The sequence below is a fragment of the Cygnus atratus genome, chromosome 17 (genome assembly GCF_013377495.2).
Source record: "Cygnus atratus isolate AKBS03 ecotype Queensland, Australia chromosome 17, CAtr_DNAZoo_HiC_assembly, whole genome shotgun sequence".
NCBI lineage: Eukaryota > Metazoa > Chordata > Aves > Anseriformes > Anatidae > Cygnus > Cygnus atratus.
In genome coordinates, this window is record NC_066378.1 from 6,826,840 (window position 1) to 6,845,642 (window position 18,803).

The window sequence follows — 18,803 nt, forward strand, 5'->3', positions numbered from 1 at the left end:
CTGGGTTATCAGGTTTGCCTTCAGTTGGTTGGATGGCCGGGTTTGTTTTTCCTACGAACTCCAGAACTTTGCACTGAGTGGCAAGGAACTGAGTCTGTCAAGGGGCTGGTTAGAAGAAAACAGCTTCCACTGCCCTCGGTTGTGTCTTTCTGGCAGAGAGGATGAGTTACTGAGGATTACCAGCAATGATGGGAGCGAACACCTCCCCAGCCTGCCAGCCGTGCTCTCCTCCCATGGCAGGCTGGAGGGGCTGACAGAAGCACTACAGCAGGGCGCTACAGTGGCTGGGTGAGGCTATCTCATGGTTTAGCTCTGGTCACTCTGAGCTTCTCCTGAGGAAAGGGGCAGTTTCTGAAGGCTCGTACCAGAGGTCTGCAAGCTGCCTGGCCAGGCAGACCACTGCAGGGAGCCAGGGGTGGCAGGGGGCCGTGGAGAGCTGCTGTGGGTCAGTGTGGCAGGTACAGGAGTGTCACTGCACTGGGCTGAGCACAGCCCAGCAGACTTGGTGCTTCCTCCCCTGCCCTTCCCCTGAGACTCAGCCCTTCTCCCCCTCCCCAGCCCCGCTCTCTTCCTGTCTCAGTGCTGGGAAAGCTGGTGGATCTGCTGGGCAGAGATAAGAGCGCTTTTTTGGTAGCAGCTTCTGTCCTGTTTCTGCTTCCTGCAGTATTTTTAACTTCCAGTCCAGCCAGAGGAGAGCCCTGGAGTGTGATGTGCCTGACAGGGCAGGACTCACCAGTAACGCTGCCGTGTGTGCAGAGAATCAAGGGCTGCTGGAGTGAGAGACATTTGGCTCTTCCCTCCAACTCCAGGGAGCGCTGCCATGGGCTGGACCCTTCTGCTCCTTTGGCTGCCAGCCTGATTTCCCTGTCTCCCTTCCCTGTTTGTATCAGCTCCTCCATCTCAGGCTTTCCCCAGCAGACCTCCCTGGGCAGGAGGCAGCATTGGCCAGGAATAGCCAAGCCCCGTAACTGTTGTTAGGTGCTGTGTTTATCTGATTCCCCCTGTGGGGCTTTAGAGCCCTGATCAGGGCTTGTCTAGGAGGTGCAGAGGCTGGCAGGTTCAGGTTATTCTCTGTACAGAACCTCTGTTCAACTAGAACATGGGCTGTAGGGGCAGGGGAGACACCCTGACACGGTGTGGAAAGACAAAGCAAGGGTGAAAGCCCACTGACAGAAATGTGCAAGCTGGGCAAGAGCAGCGTCCAAGGCAAACCTCTCCTAAGTGCCCTTCTGCTGCCTCAGAGGGGTGAGAAGTGGAGCAGGGGCACTGGGGATGAGCTCAGCAGGGCAAGGGTGAAGGCAGCTATTCTGTCCCAACATTTTTTTTTTTCCTTCTCCCCTGTATCAGGCTTATAAGTGACATTTGACAGTGCCAGCCTAGGAGAAGGAAAGGGCTCAGCCTGTCTTCAGTAACATGCCAGGGCCAGGTGCTTAAGGAGGAAATACAGCCTTTCTTTCTGCAATGCGCTTGCCTCAGCGACAGAGTGACCTGAGGTAGGAGCTTCCTCCAGGTTTCCTAGAGCTGCTTTGCTGCTGTTGGAAGCAGGAGGACTGCTGAGTTCTCAACTTTATCCGTGGTAGTGTAACTGGAAACAGCTTGCAGTACCTGTCCCCTCTCTTTTCTTACATGAGTTTTGTCTGTTAGGAGGATGTTCTGTTGCAGATGAGCACTATTCAGGTAAAGATGTTCCTCTTTCAAACAGATTAACTCTCAGAAAAAAAAGCAGACCTTTACCATTTAGCATGGACATAAGAGGGCAGACAGCTTTTATCCTGTGCTGCGTGCTGGTGAGAGCACAGGGTACTCTGGTCGCAGGCAGGCAGGATTGCTGAGTGTGTATCTGCCTTGTCCTTCTGGGTGAGGAAGTCTCCATCAGCTCAGTGCATATGGCTTCTAGATCAAGTTGATAGCGTCAGCTCTGTTCTTTACAGAGCTGAAGTCTTCAACTACCAGCTGCAGAAGATGGCTTGAGCTGCACTTATTCAAAATGCATAGGAGTGAGGCACTAGAGACACAACTTCTACAGAGGGGCAGGGGTACTGTTGAAATGCACATCCCTATGTCAGAGGTTCCCTGCCCAGAGCATCAGAGTTGGGGGGCTGCCTGGCAAGGGATTAGGGACTGACTTTTTGGGGCACTAGGGATCCAGACTCTGGCCTGGAAGGTGACAACAGTTTATAAAAGGATGAATGTTTTGTATTGTTGCATTGGGCTGCACAGTAAGCCAAGAAGAGACTCCCGAACAAATGCAGCTCAGCCATTTGGCTTTGGCAGCGAGAAGTGGGGATAGGAAGGTAGTCTAACACCTCCCCTCACACAAACCCTCCGCAGTCTCATGTGCGACCCCTGCGCTCCCAGGCCCATTCCCACGCCTCTGCCAAGCTTTGCCCTGCCGAGCTAGTCAGTGCAGGGGCTGCGTCCCGCTCCGCAGAGCTGTCTGTCCTGGGCTGCAGCTGGGGTTGTTGGTACGTCTCAGACCTTGTGCCTGACTAGGGAGGGAGCTGTGGCATGAACTCCTTGTGTGCTGCTGCTGTGCTGGTCCTGCCTGTGTGGAGCTTCCTGCTGCCTCCCCGCATGCCTCCCCCCAGAGAAGGAGGGGGTCCCATGTTTCGTGCTGTGCAATGGTGTTCCCTGCTCTTCCTCACAACCCCAGCTGTGCTTTAACACTGGCTTGCTCCTACCATGTGACTTCCTCACCCCCAACTCCATTCCTAAGCTCTTTGTTTCCCGTCTGTCTGTTGGGTTATTATAATATATATTTTTTTGTAAATTTCTGTTTGAACATTTTGTCATTGTGAACAAAGAAAAATGAAACCTTTTAAAACATATCCATTTTATTAAATGATTATTATTGTTATTATTATTAATAATGTTTACTACCTGAATTGATCAGTGAAATAAATACATTCAAAAAACCAACCTCTTTCTGTTTGATTTTTCAGTCCCCTTCAGCAGCATTGGTGATACGTTATGGACAGGAGAGGGCAAAACTGTCTGTCCTTTTATCCAGTTCCATCAGAGCAGGCTCCAGGCAGGCATGGGATTTCTGGACTGTGTTTATGTCAGAAGTTAGACAAGATGATCCTGAAGTTCTTCTGTCTTTAAGCTTCCCCTAGGAGTGGTGTCTAAATCAGCAATGAGCAGCTGGGCAGGATCCAATCCCAGGAAATCCACTTTGTAAGTAGCCAAAGAATCACTGCTGTCTGCTGTGTGCATAGCCAGGCTGGGTCTGGCTCTAGATTAGCTCCATGCCACACCTGGCCTGAACATCTGCCTGTGAATAAAGTACCACCCAAATAAATGAGATGTGGCTGTGGCTGGGCAAACTTACCCTGCTGTATTAAGGCTGCTCCCAAGCATAAAGCAGGAAAAAATGGGTTAGTTTGTTAGCCCAAGATCCCTTTGCCACTCCGCCTGCCTGCCACAGTGAAACGACTGGAATGATCTGCTCCAACCTACTAGAAGTGTAAAGCTTAATTGTTTTAGAGCATCACAAAGAGATTCTCCCATGGTTAGGGCCACATTCCGCTTTTGTTTACACCCTAAATTCTCCTAACATCAGCACATTCAGGCTGTTCACTGTTTTTGCTCTGAACCACCAGAGTTCCCCCACGTTATGCTGAGTACTGTGTGCACGCTGCAAGGCAATGGAGAGTTGGGTTCAGTGGGGTAACAGTTTCACAATGTAGTTCGGGTGGCCTTAGCCTGTAGCATAGCTAATGTCTGGAGTCAGGCCCATTGCAGAAAATGTCTGTGAAGGTGTGATGACCTCAAGAAGACAAAATTATGCCTACATTTCCTGAGAATATTTTTGACCCTTGGACTTATCTGTTCAAGTATGTGTGTGATGCAAATTCTGAATGAAGGATGTGGTCAATTTTTCTCAGTAAATGCAAGCTTCACTTGTTGAAAGCTGCCAAGTCGCTTAGCTATCAAAAGACCAGTCCCTTGGAACAGTGTTCCCCGGTCTGTTGTCCTTCCTGTGGAACCAACCAACTTTATTTTGGCGTAGACAGTGAAATGCTAAGAGTTGTATTTTACCTCTAATAATCAAGAAAGGATGCAAGAACATGGTGGATCTTTTTCCTTGGCTCAACCACTGACAGCAATGAGGTCTCTGGAAATCCATTTCTTTCAGCAGACTTTCCAGTGCTTATTAGGAGTAGACGCGTTTCACTGCTTCAAGAGAAACCTCAGGGACAGCACACTGCAAAGTGCTAGGGCTCACCACTCTGCCAAATATAGTCTTCCTGATGAGATGGGAAACCAAAGGCCACGGTGCTCACGGACTGTAGAACAAACCAGTAACATCACCTTCCATGTTGAAGTACGTTTTGAGTTACTACTTTGCAGTTGAGACTTGGTGATGTTTCTGTTAGAATGGTGTCCTCCTTTGTCTCCTTGTCTGGCCTGCTTGGTTCTATGCATGAGGTGTACGTACCCTGGCTCTATTCACAGTGAATCATCTTTAAAAGAAAAGGCCAGAAAAAATGGTGGAGAAAAGGGATGTCATGCAGAGGAAGTGACTCTGGACTAAACGAAAACGAGGTGCTTCCTCTTGCAGGTATTTTCTCTCCTTTAGTTCTCATCCTAGTGCTATTCAGGGATAAAAAGCTGCAGGTAAAGTGTGCTTCTCTAGCTTACTGCAAAGAGGAATAATTTCAGGAAGTTTGTGAAACTTACATAAAATTGATATATTTAAGCTTATGGAAATTATCATAAGGCATCGCCCAGAGTTGTTATCACATTCCAGCTGATTCTGAGCTCTATAAGGTCCACAAATTCCATGGCTCTCTACAGAAACGCTGCTAGATTCAGCGTGATCCTCTCTTATTCCAGTGCCCAAACTTCCTCCAGAGTGAAGGGAGGGGAAGGGTTCTTCCCCCTCACCAAACTGCACAGGAGCAAGGCTGAACAGCTAGCATTTGGAGCAGCCAGGACTGGAATTTCTGAGCAGATTCTCTGCATAGATTTGTTGTTGCTCTACATGGCTCTGAGGCTAACTCGGCACATACAAGATGCTTATTGTGAGCCCTGAGGTGCTCAACATAGGAAATTAAATTGCCTTGTTCCAAAGGGCCAGAGGACAAAGCAGAGCACTTGGACCCACAAGAGGATTCCTCAAAGGGTCTGTGACTTTGTTGGCTGACTGTTAAGTGGGCAAGTGCTAACAGCTGTGCTTTATCTCTTTTGTATTTCCAAGAGCCAAAGGCTCAAACCTGAGAAAATAACGTGGAGGAAGCCCTTCTCATCCACTTACAGTGGTGAAAGGCAAAGTCTTCACCCTGCAGATATTTTGCCTGTACAAGAATAACAAGGAAACACTTGGGCAGTATATTTTGCTGTTATCATCCTCAGCATACTTGAATGCATTGCACTGCTGGTCTACTTGTTACCTAGAGCACGTGGGCACAGAATCAGAGTTATCGGTGCTGTCAGCATCTCTGCCAGCAAACGCATTTTTGCAAGCAGTGCCAGCTCCCATTTCTTGGAAGACTTGCTCAATGAAGGCTCGGCTTCCGGTGACATGCAGCGAACTTGCAGGAAGGCCTCATATGGGAGGTGTCCCTGGGATGAGCCTGACCCTTATCTTGTGAGCCAGCTGCAAGGGGATTATTCGGGGGTTCAGCTATGCAGCTGCAAACACTCCTGCACTGACTGGACTGTCTTAAGACTTTTCTCTTGTGTTGTAAAGCCAGCAAGAAAGCAAGGATTGATCTGCCTTGGTAAGTCAACAAAGCTCCCTTCTGCCCTTTCTTTCCTTCTTTCCTTCTTTCCTTCGACAGATTGCATGAAAAAACAGTGCCTCATTGCAGGCACGTGTAGTATTCTCTTAAAGAAGTTATAGCGGGCTGTGTTCAGTGATGGCATGAGACTGCAATACAAAGACATGGGTCAATGAACTGTCTCCCAGCATGGTCACAGCTTCAGATTATGCATCTGCAGGAGCAATGTCTAGTGTGAAAAGCTCCACAGACCTCCTCTCAGTGGTCAGCACCCTCTCTGTTGCCTGCGGACTGTTTTATCGTGTCTATTCAAAACTGGAAAGAGTATTTTTTTACTTGTAGTAACAGTAAATTTATTTCTGAATCTCCTCTTGCAGTTTACAACAGTTTTGGTTACAGATGTAATTCAGTACTATGATAAGGCATGAGCAGTTTCATATTCTATTTTTTTACTTCCTGACATGAATTTTCTTGGCTTCCCTGTAAATTGTTCTGTAGTAATGCTGAAAGTACCAGCAGCTCTTGTATGCTTCTGAGGACTAGTGAAAATTTGATGGCTGCAACTAAGCCTCCCAGCATTCATCTGCTCATATCTCTGCCCAAGCTCATGTTTGGAAAGACCAGGAGTATTGCCTTTCTTGTAATGAAAGACCAAGATTTTTCACAACACCTTTTTTAACTCTGTTCTTTTCAGATCTTTGTAGTCCAAAAGTCTGTGGTGTCTACTTGCCTGATCTCCACCTCACCCACTCTCAGTGGGGGAGTGTTTGCAGGTGAAGATGAACAGAGGGATTCTCTTCTTGCCCTTCCTTGGCTTCCTCCCACTTGTGATACCTACATGCCCTCTGCCATGCAAATGTGCCACCAACATTATTGACTGCACGTCAAAAAGCCTAACTGTAACAAAACTACCCGTTGCTTTCCGGCCATCAGCTGAAATTATCAACCTTGCTTACAATAGTCTCACCTCTATTCCCAATGGGCTCTTTGACAACCTAAAGAACCTCCAGACAGTCCACTTGCAGGGCAACCCTTGGGAATGCAACTGTGACATCCTCTATTTGCGCTCCTGGCTCCAGTGGCAGCAGAACCGGACCTTTTACAGGGATGTGAGATGTGCTTCCCCAGCTCACCTTCAGGACCGGATCATCGCTTATCTGACAGAAGACGAGATCATTTCCACGTGCCAGCACTGGTACTGCACCCTGGCTCTCCTCTCTCAGCTCTTTTTGTTCATTCTCCTTTTAGTCCAGGCTATCTTGGTCATCTTCATCATTCTCTACCTGAGGAGATTTCGGAGAATGACTGCTGAAGCCCGGAGTACCACCCAAGATCTACACCAGCATGCAGATACCTGGCCCCTACAACAGTGATTGACATCAGCAGAGTGAGCGTCCCTGTCCCCCTTGGATGTTGCTATGCCAAAGCCACGTGGGTTGTGATACCCAGAGGGGACCGTTTTGTGCAGCATCTGATCCTGACTGCAGTCCAGAGCAGGACTTGGAACTGATCAGGCACTTGCTGTGTTTCCAAAGAGCAGATCTTTTGCTTCTTAATGTTTTTTTTTTGTTTGTTTGTTTTTTTTTTAACTCTTCAGCATGATCTTCATTGCTTTTCTGAACTGGAAGTAAATCTGGTTTGGTAGACTATGGAAACCATAAAGTACAGCAACCAGAACTGACTCAAATGGCTCACAAGCTTTTAGGGGCTGCAGCGCTTGGTCCCTCCTGTGCTAGTGTATTTCAGCTGTGCTTTCCACGATGCTTGTGGTTGCACTGGGTCAGGCCAGGACAGAGGTGGATGGTGAACTGGATACTGGACTAGGACAACAGAGAAATACGCTTTCCTTGGTGCTACCACTGAATGCTTTGGTAACTCTGGACAAGCGACTTAAGTCTTCTCCTGCCTCAGTTTTCCATCAGTTAAACAGAAAGGATGTTTTTTCTTGCCTTCTTCTTGCCTCATGCGTATGTTTTATTCTTCTGTGGGAGAGAGGGGGAACGTTTAATAGCCTACCCGTTTACCCCATCTTCATTCTTTTTAATCTACTGCTAGTGTTAATGCTGACTTCAGCTGCCCTGAGTCAGAGTGGGCCCCAGTGTTCCTGAGAAATCCCCCCCAGGCCCGGAGCTGTGGCACCAGAGGCTCCTCGGGACCATGTTGGCGCTGCCCCTGTCCCCACAGAGACATGCTTGTTGGGGCCTCCAGCTGCAGAACCCATTAACGTGCCCACTGCCGGTTATTATGCCTCAGATATTTTTTGTAACGAAGCAAAACTGAAATAAAACAACGATGACTGATGCTGTAAGGGGCTTTTTTTTTAAATTATCTTTTCACGTGCTCTGCAGCGCCGCCGCACCGTGAGGCGGGAAAGGGCGGGAAGCGGCAGCCGCGCGCGGCGCTGAGGGACGGGGCGCCTCGCGCCGAGCCTCGGCGGTCGTTAACGGCTCTTAACGGCCCTAACGGTTCCTTAACGGTTCCTTAACGGCTCCTAAAGGCCCCTAACGGCCGCTACCGCCCCCTAGCGGTCCTGGCCGGCCCGGACGGGCGCCGCCGGCAGCCTCTTCGCACCTTTAGGTTGGGGGCTGCTGAGGGAAAAGCCGTGAGGGGGAGGAAGGAGGGGAGGGCGGCAAGGAGCCGGGCTGGCCGCGGGGCCACCACAGCATGCCGTATGGCGACGGGCAACCCCCCGCGCTTGGTAGCCAGGTGTGAAGGTGGAGTCTGAGGCGGGAAGGTGGAGCCAGGAGCGGCCAGAGCTGAAGGCCGACGCCGGATGGAGCTGAGGTGAGGTGAGTGACATGGTGGCCTCTTCCCGCCCTTTCCTCTCTTCCCGTGTCCCTCTGCGCCGCCATTTGCCTGGCTGGGTGAAGGAGTTCTACTCCAGTTTTTTTTGTTTTTTTTTAAATTCTGGGGATTGGGCATTGATGGGTTTTGTAGCCAATGCACCTCTTGCCGGGGACTGATCAATATCACCAGCGACCACCATGGCACAGCAGACACAAATCTCTGCTGGGGGGCTAACCCTGAGGAGATGCCCAAATCGATGCTCCGTGAGGCCCCGTGACACTTTCAAATCTCTGGGTTTTAAGTATGCTAGCATTATTATTATTATTACTTCCCTGAGGAACAAACTTTCCACAGGAATAGAAAGACTATTTTCCTGGCTTGTTCTCTGCTGTCCTTTTCCCAGAATCAAGATGCAGATTTGTAAAGTAGTCACACAACCCATTGTCTTCCTTCCAGCCCTTCTCTCTCTTTTTTTTTTAATGTTAATTATGCAGTTATTTTAGCTACCTTGTGCCTGTTGTCAAAGTTCATTTTATTTTCTGATCCATACAAAGTATGTAAAAAGACCTTTGCTTGCCTAATGCCACTGCCAAGCGTGGTAGTGAGGCATGGTGAATCCCCAGTTTTGCCTGCAGATTTTCAGCTGAATTTACCTGGGCTGGAGGATGTTGATAGTACATGTGGGCAGGTACTGACAGTGCTGCAGGAATGGGCTCAGGTGCTGGGAGAGGCTGGACTGGGAGCAGACACGATCCTGGCGCTGTGAGTGCTCAGCTGCCTGCCTGTCAGCACTGCTGTGGGGTTCTGGAAATCCTTCAGGACTTGGTGTGCCCACAAAGGCAGAATGATTGCTGACTTCGGTTTCACTTGCCCCAGTGTCCTGACTATGCATCATTAAGTCTTGGCACATGGAAGGTAAAAAGCCTTTTTGGCATCTTTTGCACCTGTGAATAATGTGAACAGCCATAGCAATGTGATAATGAATGGCACTGAGCGCAGAGTGATTTGTAGGCCATGGCAGCATGTCTAATCCATAAATCTAGAGCCTGCACGTCTTGTCTTCTCCTGGCTTAGAAAGCTGCATGTCACAGATGCTTTCCTGCTCCACTGCCCTGCGGAGGATCTGCTGTGCTGCTGCTGAAGGAAGGGATTGTCCAAGGCTGCACAGTGGTCTGAAAAAACAGTGCTGAAATAGGGCAAAAATAGTTGCAAAGCTTCCTTGCAAATTCTTTCCTGGTATTAAAGCCAATCCAACACCTGTGCATGCAGGGTTGGTCTGCCAGGCCTGCTGGACAGGCTGCTGCATTGCCAAAAGTTCAGGGTGCTTCAAAGCAGTGTCTTTCTTTGAGAGACACTGGCTGAAAAAAAATGGGAAACTGAACCAAAATGTGCTTGCAGCCTTCATGGTGCAAAACTGTAAACCTGAGATGTCTACAAAGCAGGTCAGCACTACCTAAGGAAAGGACTAAATGGCTGGTAGGTGACGCAGTGGCTGTTCTTTGTTTCCAATGTGCTGGTTTTTAGGTATCTGCATGGTGATTCTTACATGGCTTGTAGAGCAAACAAGTCCTGAAAGCAGAACAAGCTGATTTTGGAGCCTAGAGAATTTTAATTAAAAATCCCACAGAAAATCAGTTTTTAAGTCCCTTCTCCTTACAGCAATAAGGTTTATGTTTTGCCTCAGGATTGCTGCAAGCGTTTACAAATTGACTGGGTTCACGTGACACCTGGATTACCTCTGTTGTTTTAAATAGACTTTGATAGTTTCCGCGCCCCTCATTTGTGGGATAAAAATACCACATTTGTACACACGAACAATTTGCTAACATTCACTGCAGGGCTTGGTCATTGAGACAGACCAATTCTGTGCAACAGTCAGGAATTAAGCAGTGCTTGAAGATCTTGTGGAGGCACGTCCTGTAGAAGAATGGCATATTCCAGTCACACATAGTCACAGCTGTGTGCTTTCTGTATGCCCAAATGGGATCATTTAATAGATGCCTTGGTGGCAGCCTGGTCTGGGATTTGTTGCATTGCTTACAAATTGCAAAAGACATTTTTCATGGTCATTAATTTGAGGCTACCTGGTCTTCTTCAAAACCCTGACTCCCCTTCAGGATTGAAGTATGCAGGGCATCTCAGAGAGAGTGCCAAAAAAAGCAGTGGTAATTCAACATCGTGGGACATCTCATCTGTCCTAGGGTACATGGGAGAAGAACTATTTCAGATATGTTTAGAAATGGCTTCTACATTTTTGTATATTTGCATATGAAAACTGAGGCTCCCTCAGGCTCACAAGTATTTTTATTATTATTATTTTAATTTATTTTTTATTTTTTAAGACTTGGAGAAGAATGGAGAGCACAAACTCTAATAGGTTTCTATGAATGATTAGCTGTCTTGAACAAATGCTTTGAAAGCATCAGGTTGCAGTGTTAAGGTTCTTTTTGAAGTTAATGCGTTCATACATACTGTATATCTAAATAAAGGTATATATTCTATGGAAGGATATGATAGAGCTCTGCTGGAAGACGAAAGATTTGAGTGGTTTCAGTCCAAACCAAACCAACTAACAACAAAAACACCAAATCACCCTCTTTAAATATACAAGTCTCTCTTTTTTTTTTTTTTTGTTTTTCATTTCTTTGTGTGCCTCATGGTCTGCTTCAGTTCTGAAACGTTTGTGACTATGGGAACAGAATACGCTGGGAGGTGTTTCTTTATATTCCCATACCACAGCGTTAAGCCGAGAGCTACAAACCAATGCGCCAAGAACGCCCTCTATGGATAACTGTCGGTTTAGGCTGCGTAACATTGATCTGCCGTCCCCGTCTGTCATAGCTGCTGGTTGCTCCTAAGCTGCCCTGTCACAGCCGCTTGATGCCATACAGTGTCATCTCTTTTGCATGGAGAGAGGGCTCTGCTCACTGAATAAATGACTTTCTCGAGATGATTCCCATATTGACATGCAGTCGGGGTTTGCTCGGAAGAGGGCAGCAAATAGCTTTTAATCTCCTGTTTGCTTTTATCAGCAAAACCAATGTGAGATGTGGGCTAGGGAGAGGACGGAGGCAGGTGTGGTGTCCAAGCAGCAGACACATTTTCAGCCCGTGACTACTGGTTGAAATAGCCCCTTTCTTGTTGGCATTCCAAAATACCAGACAAACTGTGGCAGGGAAATGCAGGTGTCGTGTTGTGAAGGCTGTGATGGACATAGTGTTGATTCCCTGGGCTGAAGTACCATTTGACACCGATATCGCCTGTTGTGAATAATAGCCCTCAGTTTGGTTGCCTCTCTTGTGAAAAGCTCTGCCTGAATTCGGTGAGCTTTATCCAGCAGGGGCTTTTACCTCCATCACTCTGAAACTCACCAAGAGGTGCTGCAGGTGCCCACACTTGCTCCATCTCCATTACCTGATCTTTCAACACAGTGTTAGCAAAATAGTTTTTTTCCCAGGATGAGACTTTAATTCCCTCCCATTGATCATGGACGAAGTAGAGAGCTCAATTGGAGATTTTATTCCAGAAACAATGGCCCCCTTATGTGCTGTGGCATGATCTCTGTGAATGAACCTGCTGGTGAAATGAAGGCTTTTCCCCAGGCCATTTTGTACCTTTCTGGGGTGAATCTTCATATTTGATCAGCTGCCCGGATTCTTGCAGGGAGAGAGAAGGGAGATAAAGCACCAAGTCTTTGTGTTCCAGGGGGTGTGAGACAAAGTGGCAGTCACTGGGATTGGGCTTCATATTGAGTTTGCATAAATCACCCGATGCTGCAGCAAGAGTGTCTGCATTCAAACCTGTGAAGTGGAGGGCCACTTCCCTGTGTAGCCGTACGTGGTTTTCTGCCTGGTAACACCTCCCTCCAGGTCCAGTCCAAAGCCTCCACCCTGTGCTGGCTGTTCTCAAACCAATGCTGTCATCATCCTTCTTGCCTCATCCTCAGCCCCGCTGCCTATTCTGTTGGTACCTGCTCTTCCCCACCCTTCCAAGTGCTGTCAGCATTTCTCAGGTTGTACATAAAGTACAGCTTGCTACTTTGCTGTGTTTGGTACTCTTCTGGCCAAACTGCACCAAAACCACCACAGTGATTAATTTCATTATCCAGTGCAGAAGGCTTTGAAAGCAAGACGCTGGTGAGCTCGTTCACTTCCTCTCCTCTCATTCCCTGTGCCACTATCTGTCAAGGATGACGTTTTAATGCTCCCTTTGCTTCCTTTCCTCTTTGCCTGAGACCTGCAAAAGTGCAAGAAGCAATGCTGTGCTTTCTGTGCTCTCTACCCCTAAATGAAGGGAAATTCCCTCTCAGTGATGTACCTGAACCTCAGTCTGCAAATCCCCCTGTGATTTCCCATAGTACTTCAGGTAGAGCTTTTTGCATCTGTCCATTGTCTGTAATTTGAAAATAGATCATGCAGCAGTGCGGATCTGAGAGAAGGCTTTGCATGAAATGCAGCACAGTTTGAAATGTGTGGTGACGGTCACACTGTGCGAGAAGTCAAGTCACTCTTCGGGCAAGCTGCTATGTGTTGCAATGAACAGGTTTTTGTCCTAAGTGTGCAGGGGAAAAATGATGTGAAGATGCAGCTGCTGAAAATATATCTAACTCAAAGACAGGGGAACTAGGGAGTGAAATCCTAGCCCTGCTCTGTGCTGCCACTGACTTCAACAAAGCCAGGATTTCCCGAGCCTTCGGAGGGTGCTGAAGAGGTGTGCTAGGCCCTGCTCACAAACTGCTGTGATGGCTTGTGGTGAGATCCAACATGGGAAGGCCCAGCTGGGGGGTGAGGGCACTTGGTTATGCACGTGTTGGTAGTGTGACATTAGTTACGTACAGTAGGGCAAGTATTTCTAAAACCGCCAAAAGCGTACAAGTGCTGTCAAAATGAGAGGAAATTGGGATGAAAATTGGGCAGCGTACCCCCTAGCCTCGTTCCAGCGGTTAACTAGCTTTCTTGTGGAAAAAATTGCATGTAATTGTAATCACCGCTTGTCTGTGGGTTTCCACATTCCTGCCTTGCCTTGCCTCTATCTGTAGGTGTCTGCAGGCCCCACGTGCCAGGCACTCTGTGTTCCCAGGGATGGGAAATTGTGAAATGGGAATTGGGAAATTATCTGGGATGTTTCCCACCGTAAAAGGGTGGGGGAGGAGGAGCTTCAATACTTGTGAACTAGGAAACAGACATTAAACAATTCCACAGGCTTTTTGGTCCCCTGTTTTAAAAATAGGTACTTCTACCAATTGTTCCTTCATCTTGACAATTTGGTGGGTTCTGATGAAAATAATAATTCAGTGTATGGGTCCACCAGCATTTTACCTGGTGCAGTGGGGAGGGTCTGTCAGCTGAGGGGTGTTCTCTTGTGCCTGGCAAGACAGCAGAGGAAGAGGAAGTTGAGGATGGGGTAAATGATCTCTCCTGGTGGGACTGCCAGTGACCCCAGGGCCTGGTGGGCTGCTGCTGTTGAGGAGCTGTGGCTTGTGGTCCCACCTGGAGCATTAATCTCCATGGAGTTAACATTTCTGAAGGAGGCTGGATCCGGCCTGTGTCACAGCTTTATTTTGTTGTGCACGTGGATCTGCCTGATGGAAGCAGCGCAGGCCTGACGGCATTTTGGGTTGCTCCCCTGGAAAGCAGAGGGCTTTTGCTGCTCAGATGCTGAGAATTTATTAACCACAGCAATCCATCCACAGGTCTTGGAACGAGTCCCAGCACCCCTGGAGGTGCTGAGCTGCATGGGTTGACACACTGGGAGTGCAGGACCCACCGTGTTCCTCCTATTTCAAAGGAAATAGCAGTCAGGGAGGGAACATCTCCCCTGCTGGGGAGCAGCTGAGTGCCCATCACACAGCAGCTTTTGCTGGGGGAAGAGGGCAGGGCAGGAGGCAGCATCCGAGGGGAGCGGAGCGGGCAGGGGCCCTGGAGGCTGACCCAGCCCAGGGGGCTTGGCCTTAGCACAGCCGAGGGCCTTGGGCTCCCCTCGCTGGGCGCAGGGTGCAGCCCCCAAGGGCTGGGGCGAGGGCTCCTTGGGCTGTGTGATGCTGAGCACGGTGCTGTTAGGTGCTGTGCTCTGCCGTGTCCCTGCAGCCCTCTGTGCTGGCGCCAGCAGGGCGTGAGGGGACTGCTGACAGACTGGTTTGGAATCATGTCGGTGCCCAGGACAAGAGGCACGTGAAGCTGCTGTCCTTCCTGCTGCAGGAGCCTTACGTAAACTCAGCCCTGGTTTTTAATGACTGCCCATGAGGAAAGGTGACACTTGGTATAGTGCAGGGCACTATCCCATACCCCTCTCTGGAGCACTTCTCCTGAATCCTTGGGCCACGACTGGGCTGCCAGAGTTTCCTGTATCCAGCAGGACAGGCAGTACCCCACCTGGCACTGGCAGGGTTGGACTGGTGCTGCGGGGAGCCCACGAGGGCTGCAGGAGGCATCCTCAGCAGCTGCCCAGGGTGGCCAACACTAGCCCGTCCTCAGGTCTTTCTCCTGCACAAGGGAGGTCTGGGCTGAGGACCTGTTTGCTGCTGTGAGCTGCCTGGAAGAGGTTGCCTCACTCAGGTGGAGAGCAAAAACCTCACTGGGGTGTTCAGCTTCAGAGCTAGCAATGCTCAGAGCAGCCTGACAGCAAGCAGTCCTCAGGACGAAGTCCGTGCACACAGACTTTTGGGTAAACTGTAAACCAGAGAGAGAAGAAAAAAGGTGTTTTCCTGACAACAAGGAGCTTGGTCTGGACTGATTGCTGGGTTGCCTACTGAGTTGGCCTTGCTGTATCCTCGGCAGTTCCTACAGATGGGAATGAGTGGGAAGAATAACAGAGGAGGGAGGATCTGGTTACACACTTGGAGAGGAATGCCAGGATTTCCTTGCCTCTCGATGCTGGTTCACCTTTCTGGCTAATTCAGCCCTGGCTGAGTCCAGCACAGCAGGAAAGGGAGGTACTTCTGCTGGGGTTGCTGCACCCTCCCAGATACTGTCAGTTTATGTCAAGTTGTACATAAAATAAAACATAAACTCTATGGGAACTGCTGCATGTGAGCTTGCAATGGAGAGAAAAGCAGGAGAACTGACTTGTGAGCTGCCATGAGGCATGCCTCAGCTTCACAGCAAAGCAGCTTTTGCAGGGAGTTTGTGAGCAAAAGGAAAAAGCTGAAATCTGTTTTATTGAGTAGAGTTATCAAGAAAATTAATCTCAGAAGTATGCTAAGTTTGAACATCTGTAAGCGCTTTGAGATTGGTGAGTGAAAAATGCTGGGCAGAGGGAGAGGGTGTATCTGTGGTTCAGGGCATGGGCAAGGATATAGCTCCTGTCTGCAGCCTGGCCATACAGTAACTTCTGAAAAACTATTTCTTTGCTTTTAAAATGTATCTGACTGCACTAAGTGGCATGACGTTCTCAAAATGTTTTCCTTGGCTTGTCCAATGTCTCCTGGCCTCTATTTCTTCTCTCTTCTTTCCCTATTCTTTGCAAATAATTCAGTTTGAACCTTACTTTACTTTGTTTAGGTTTAATATTTCCCTCAAATATTTAAGACTATGATACTTATCTTGAGCAGCAAGCCAAGGAATCACAGAAATTCTGTGTTAATGTCTCACCCTCCTTTTGCTGCACAAAGGCTTCCCTGAGCAGATTTGTAAGCTCCCCAACTGCTGCTCGTTGCATCCTAACTCAGCATAGAGCATTTGGTCTGAGTTACCTTTTGGATGGTGAGACACCTTAAATCGCTGCAACGCTGTTCATCCTCTTACCCACCTTGTGATGAACGTACTGTTTTGGGGGGGAGTTTGGGGATGTGCCTGCTCTCACGGTGTGTGTCAGCAGCAAAGCTGGGATTGAACACTGGTGCTTCTTGCATCCAATTCCCGGGAACTGGGAGGGAAGGATGCACAGCCCAAGGTGGTTGCCTTGCATGCAGCTCTTCCTCAGCTTCTGAATATCTTGCACACTGCAGAAGAGGGACAGTGTTCCCCTGTTCTTCAGGTAGGTTTCCCCTTCTCCAGACCTCAGTGCCTGTGGTTAATTTATCCTTCAAATTCCCTCTATCTCGATATCTTGCACACCCAGAAGAGGGACAGTGTTCCCCTGTTCTTTGCGTAGGTTTCCCCTTCTCCAGACCTCAGTGCCTGTGGTTAAGTTAGCCTTCAAGTTCCCTCTAGGTTTTGGCGTAACTGGGGTTGGAAGAGTTGGTGCTCCGGGCTGGCATCAGCATACTGGGGGCACTGCCTGTATTCAGGGTTTGTGCATGGAAGGGCACCAGCTGCCTCCTCGCAGAAGTTTCATAAAATGCTGTCATGAGTCTTCTGAAAACATTCATATCCTGGATGTTACCAGAATGACAAGGGGACAAGGGCATTTTTCAGTGCGTGCTGCAGTTGGGAGCTGCTGTGTTGGGGTGAGATATCTTTAACTTTGGTCCTGCTGAGCATGAAATGCACCCTGCAGTCTGGCAAGGCGCAGAACTAGCAGTGGGAGCGGAGATGGCACAGTGTCCTCTTTCAGTGGGCAAGAGCAGCTGGATCCTGCTCCCAGCAGGTCTGTTTGGCCATGAAATAGCTTTATTTCTCTGCTATGCTGCAACGATGTGCACAGCTCCACTGCTTCTGAACTATACCACGTGCTGAGGGCTGGGTCTTCAAGCCTCTGTGGCTCGTTCTTCCTCAGCCATACTTGCTGGAGGCTGAGATACAAAGGCACTTGCAGAGCTCAGAGAAGGGAGGGCAGAGTGCATGCCTGCCCCATAAGATAATGCTTCTCCACCTACGCCTGGCATGGCTGTGTTTTTCTAGCTCTGTTGTGGTTCTGTTGTTCTCCCCTTGCACCCCGCGCTGGCTATAGCAATAGGCTAAATCATTCTTGTGTTCCTCCCGCAGGACCCAGGCACAAAGCCGGCCAAGCTTTTCCTACATGTTTGCAGATGGACCTTTGCCCTTATGGTTTGCCTGGCCCCCTCTCCACCCGTGGATAGGCACTTCAATGCATGAAGTGGACATTTTCCAGCCCTGAGCTGCCAGAATTAATTAACCTTCCGCTAAGGCCAGGCCAGTCTTTCTGGGAAACAAGATCCACTGGGCTGTGCATTCCACAAGCCTCTCTTTGCCTGGCGTCTTGTGTATCTGTACAGGAAAAATCTATATATTTGTGTTCTGGGATTGGAGGGGGCAGAAGCCTGGGGAAGAGGGAAGGGATCGAGTTCCTCAAGTCTCCCTGCTGTCAGCAGCTGCCAGGAGCTTGTCAGGGGAGAAAACCCACCAAACGCTGCTGGAGATGCCTTGGCTTTTCCTGGGTGGACGTGGAAGCCTTGTCTGTGGATGCACACACAGAGTTTTCCCCATCTCCTCTGAGAAGGAGCCGAGTCTTTCCTTCCCTGAAACAGAGCTGTCCTTGCACAAGCCAACTGCCAGAGCTTCCTAGGAGTGCTTGGCATGACTGGGCAGAACCCTGCTCTCCAGCTTAGCCCTTGTTCCCTCTCTTCTAGCTAACAGGCTTCCACTGCTTTCTGAGGGGGACAGGAAGGCACAGGCTTTTCCTCTGAGCTCTGTTTAATTTATGTAGTACTCCTACTGCTCAGACCCCTGGAGAATGATGTTAATACATCATTGCCCTTTTGGGCCATGGGGCCCAATTCCCTTCTGTGCCTCAAGGTTTCTGAGGTCCTTGAGCTAAAATACTCCAAACGACACATGGGGACAGAGGCTGGGAATTGCAGCTGCACTCTCGCTGAAGTATGCTGGGCTCCAGTGGCCCAACCCCATCTAGGGAGATGAGTGTTCAGTTCTTCCATGGTGGACTTTTATCTTCAAACAAAATACCCCTTTTCCACTGTGCCCAGTGCCTTTGTGTGTTTTCAGGCTCATACAACCTGTGTCCCTGTGCTTTGTCTCACGGCGGGTTAGCAGTGGTGCCAGAGGGAACAAACGCGGGGTTGTTCTGTCCCCTGACACATACGTGCCTGACTCCTGTTGCTATCATGCTGCATAAGGCCATTTGTCTCCTCTGTGGGGCAAACTGCTCCCTTCCAAAACCCCTAATCAAGCAGAACGCTGGCCAGACCCATTCCTGTTAACTGAGCCTGTCTTTCCTTGTAAGAAAAAGGAGTCTAATAGTGCTGTCTTCCAAAAATAATAATTAAAAAGTGTAAGCTTGCATGAAAGCATGTAATGCTCCGGAGAAAGAAAGATAGGGACCTTTTTGACTTGTGATGGGAGCAGGATACGGATCTGTTTGCTTAATGTGAGGAAAAAAAAAAACAGAATTTACCTGTATGGTCCACTCCTGTTGAATAGAGGCTGCAAATCC

General features: G+C 48.9%; 1 protein-coding gene across 1 annotated transcript; it reads left to right on the plus strand.

The window, feature by feature from the left end:
- Positions 1-5,180: 5,180 nt before the first annotated feature.
- GP1BB (glycoprotein Ib platelet subunit beta) lies at positions 5,181-8,009 on the plus strand. Its single transcript, XM_050714301.1, has 2 exons — positions 5,181-5,726; positions 6,421-8,009. The coding sequence occupies exon 2, from the start codon at positions 6,506-6,508 to the stop codon at positions 7,097-7,099; it is 594 nt and encodes a 197-aa protein (XP_050570258.1). The 5' UTR covers positions 5,181-5,726; positions 6,421-6,505; the 3' UTR covers positions 7,100-8,009.
- Positions 8,010-18,803: the final 10,794 nt, after the last annotated feature.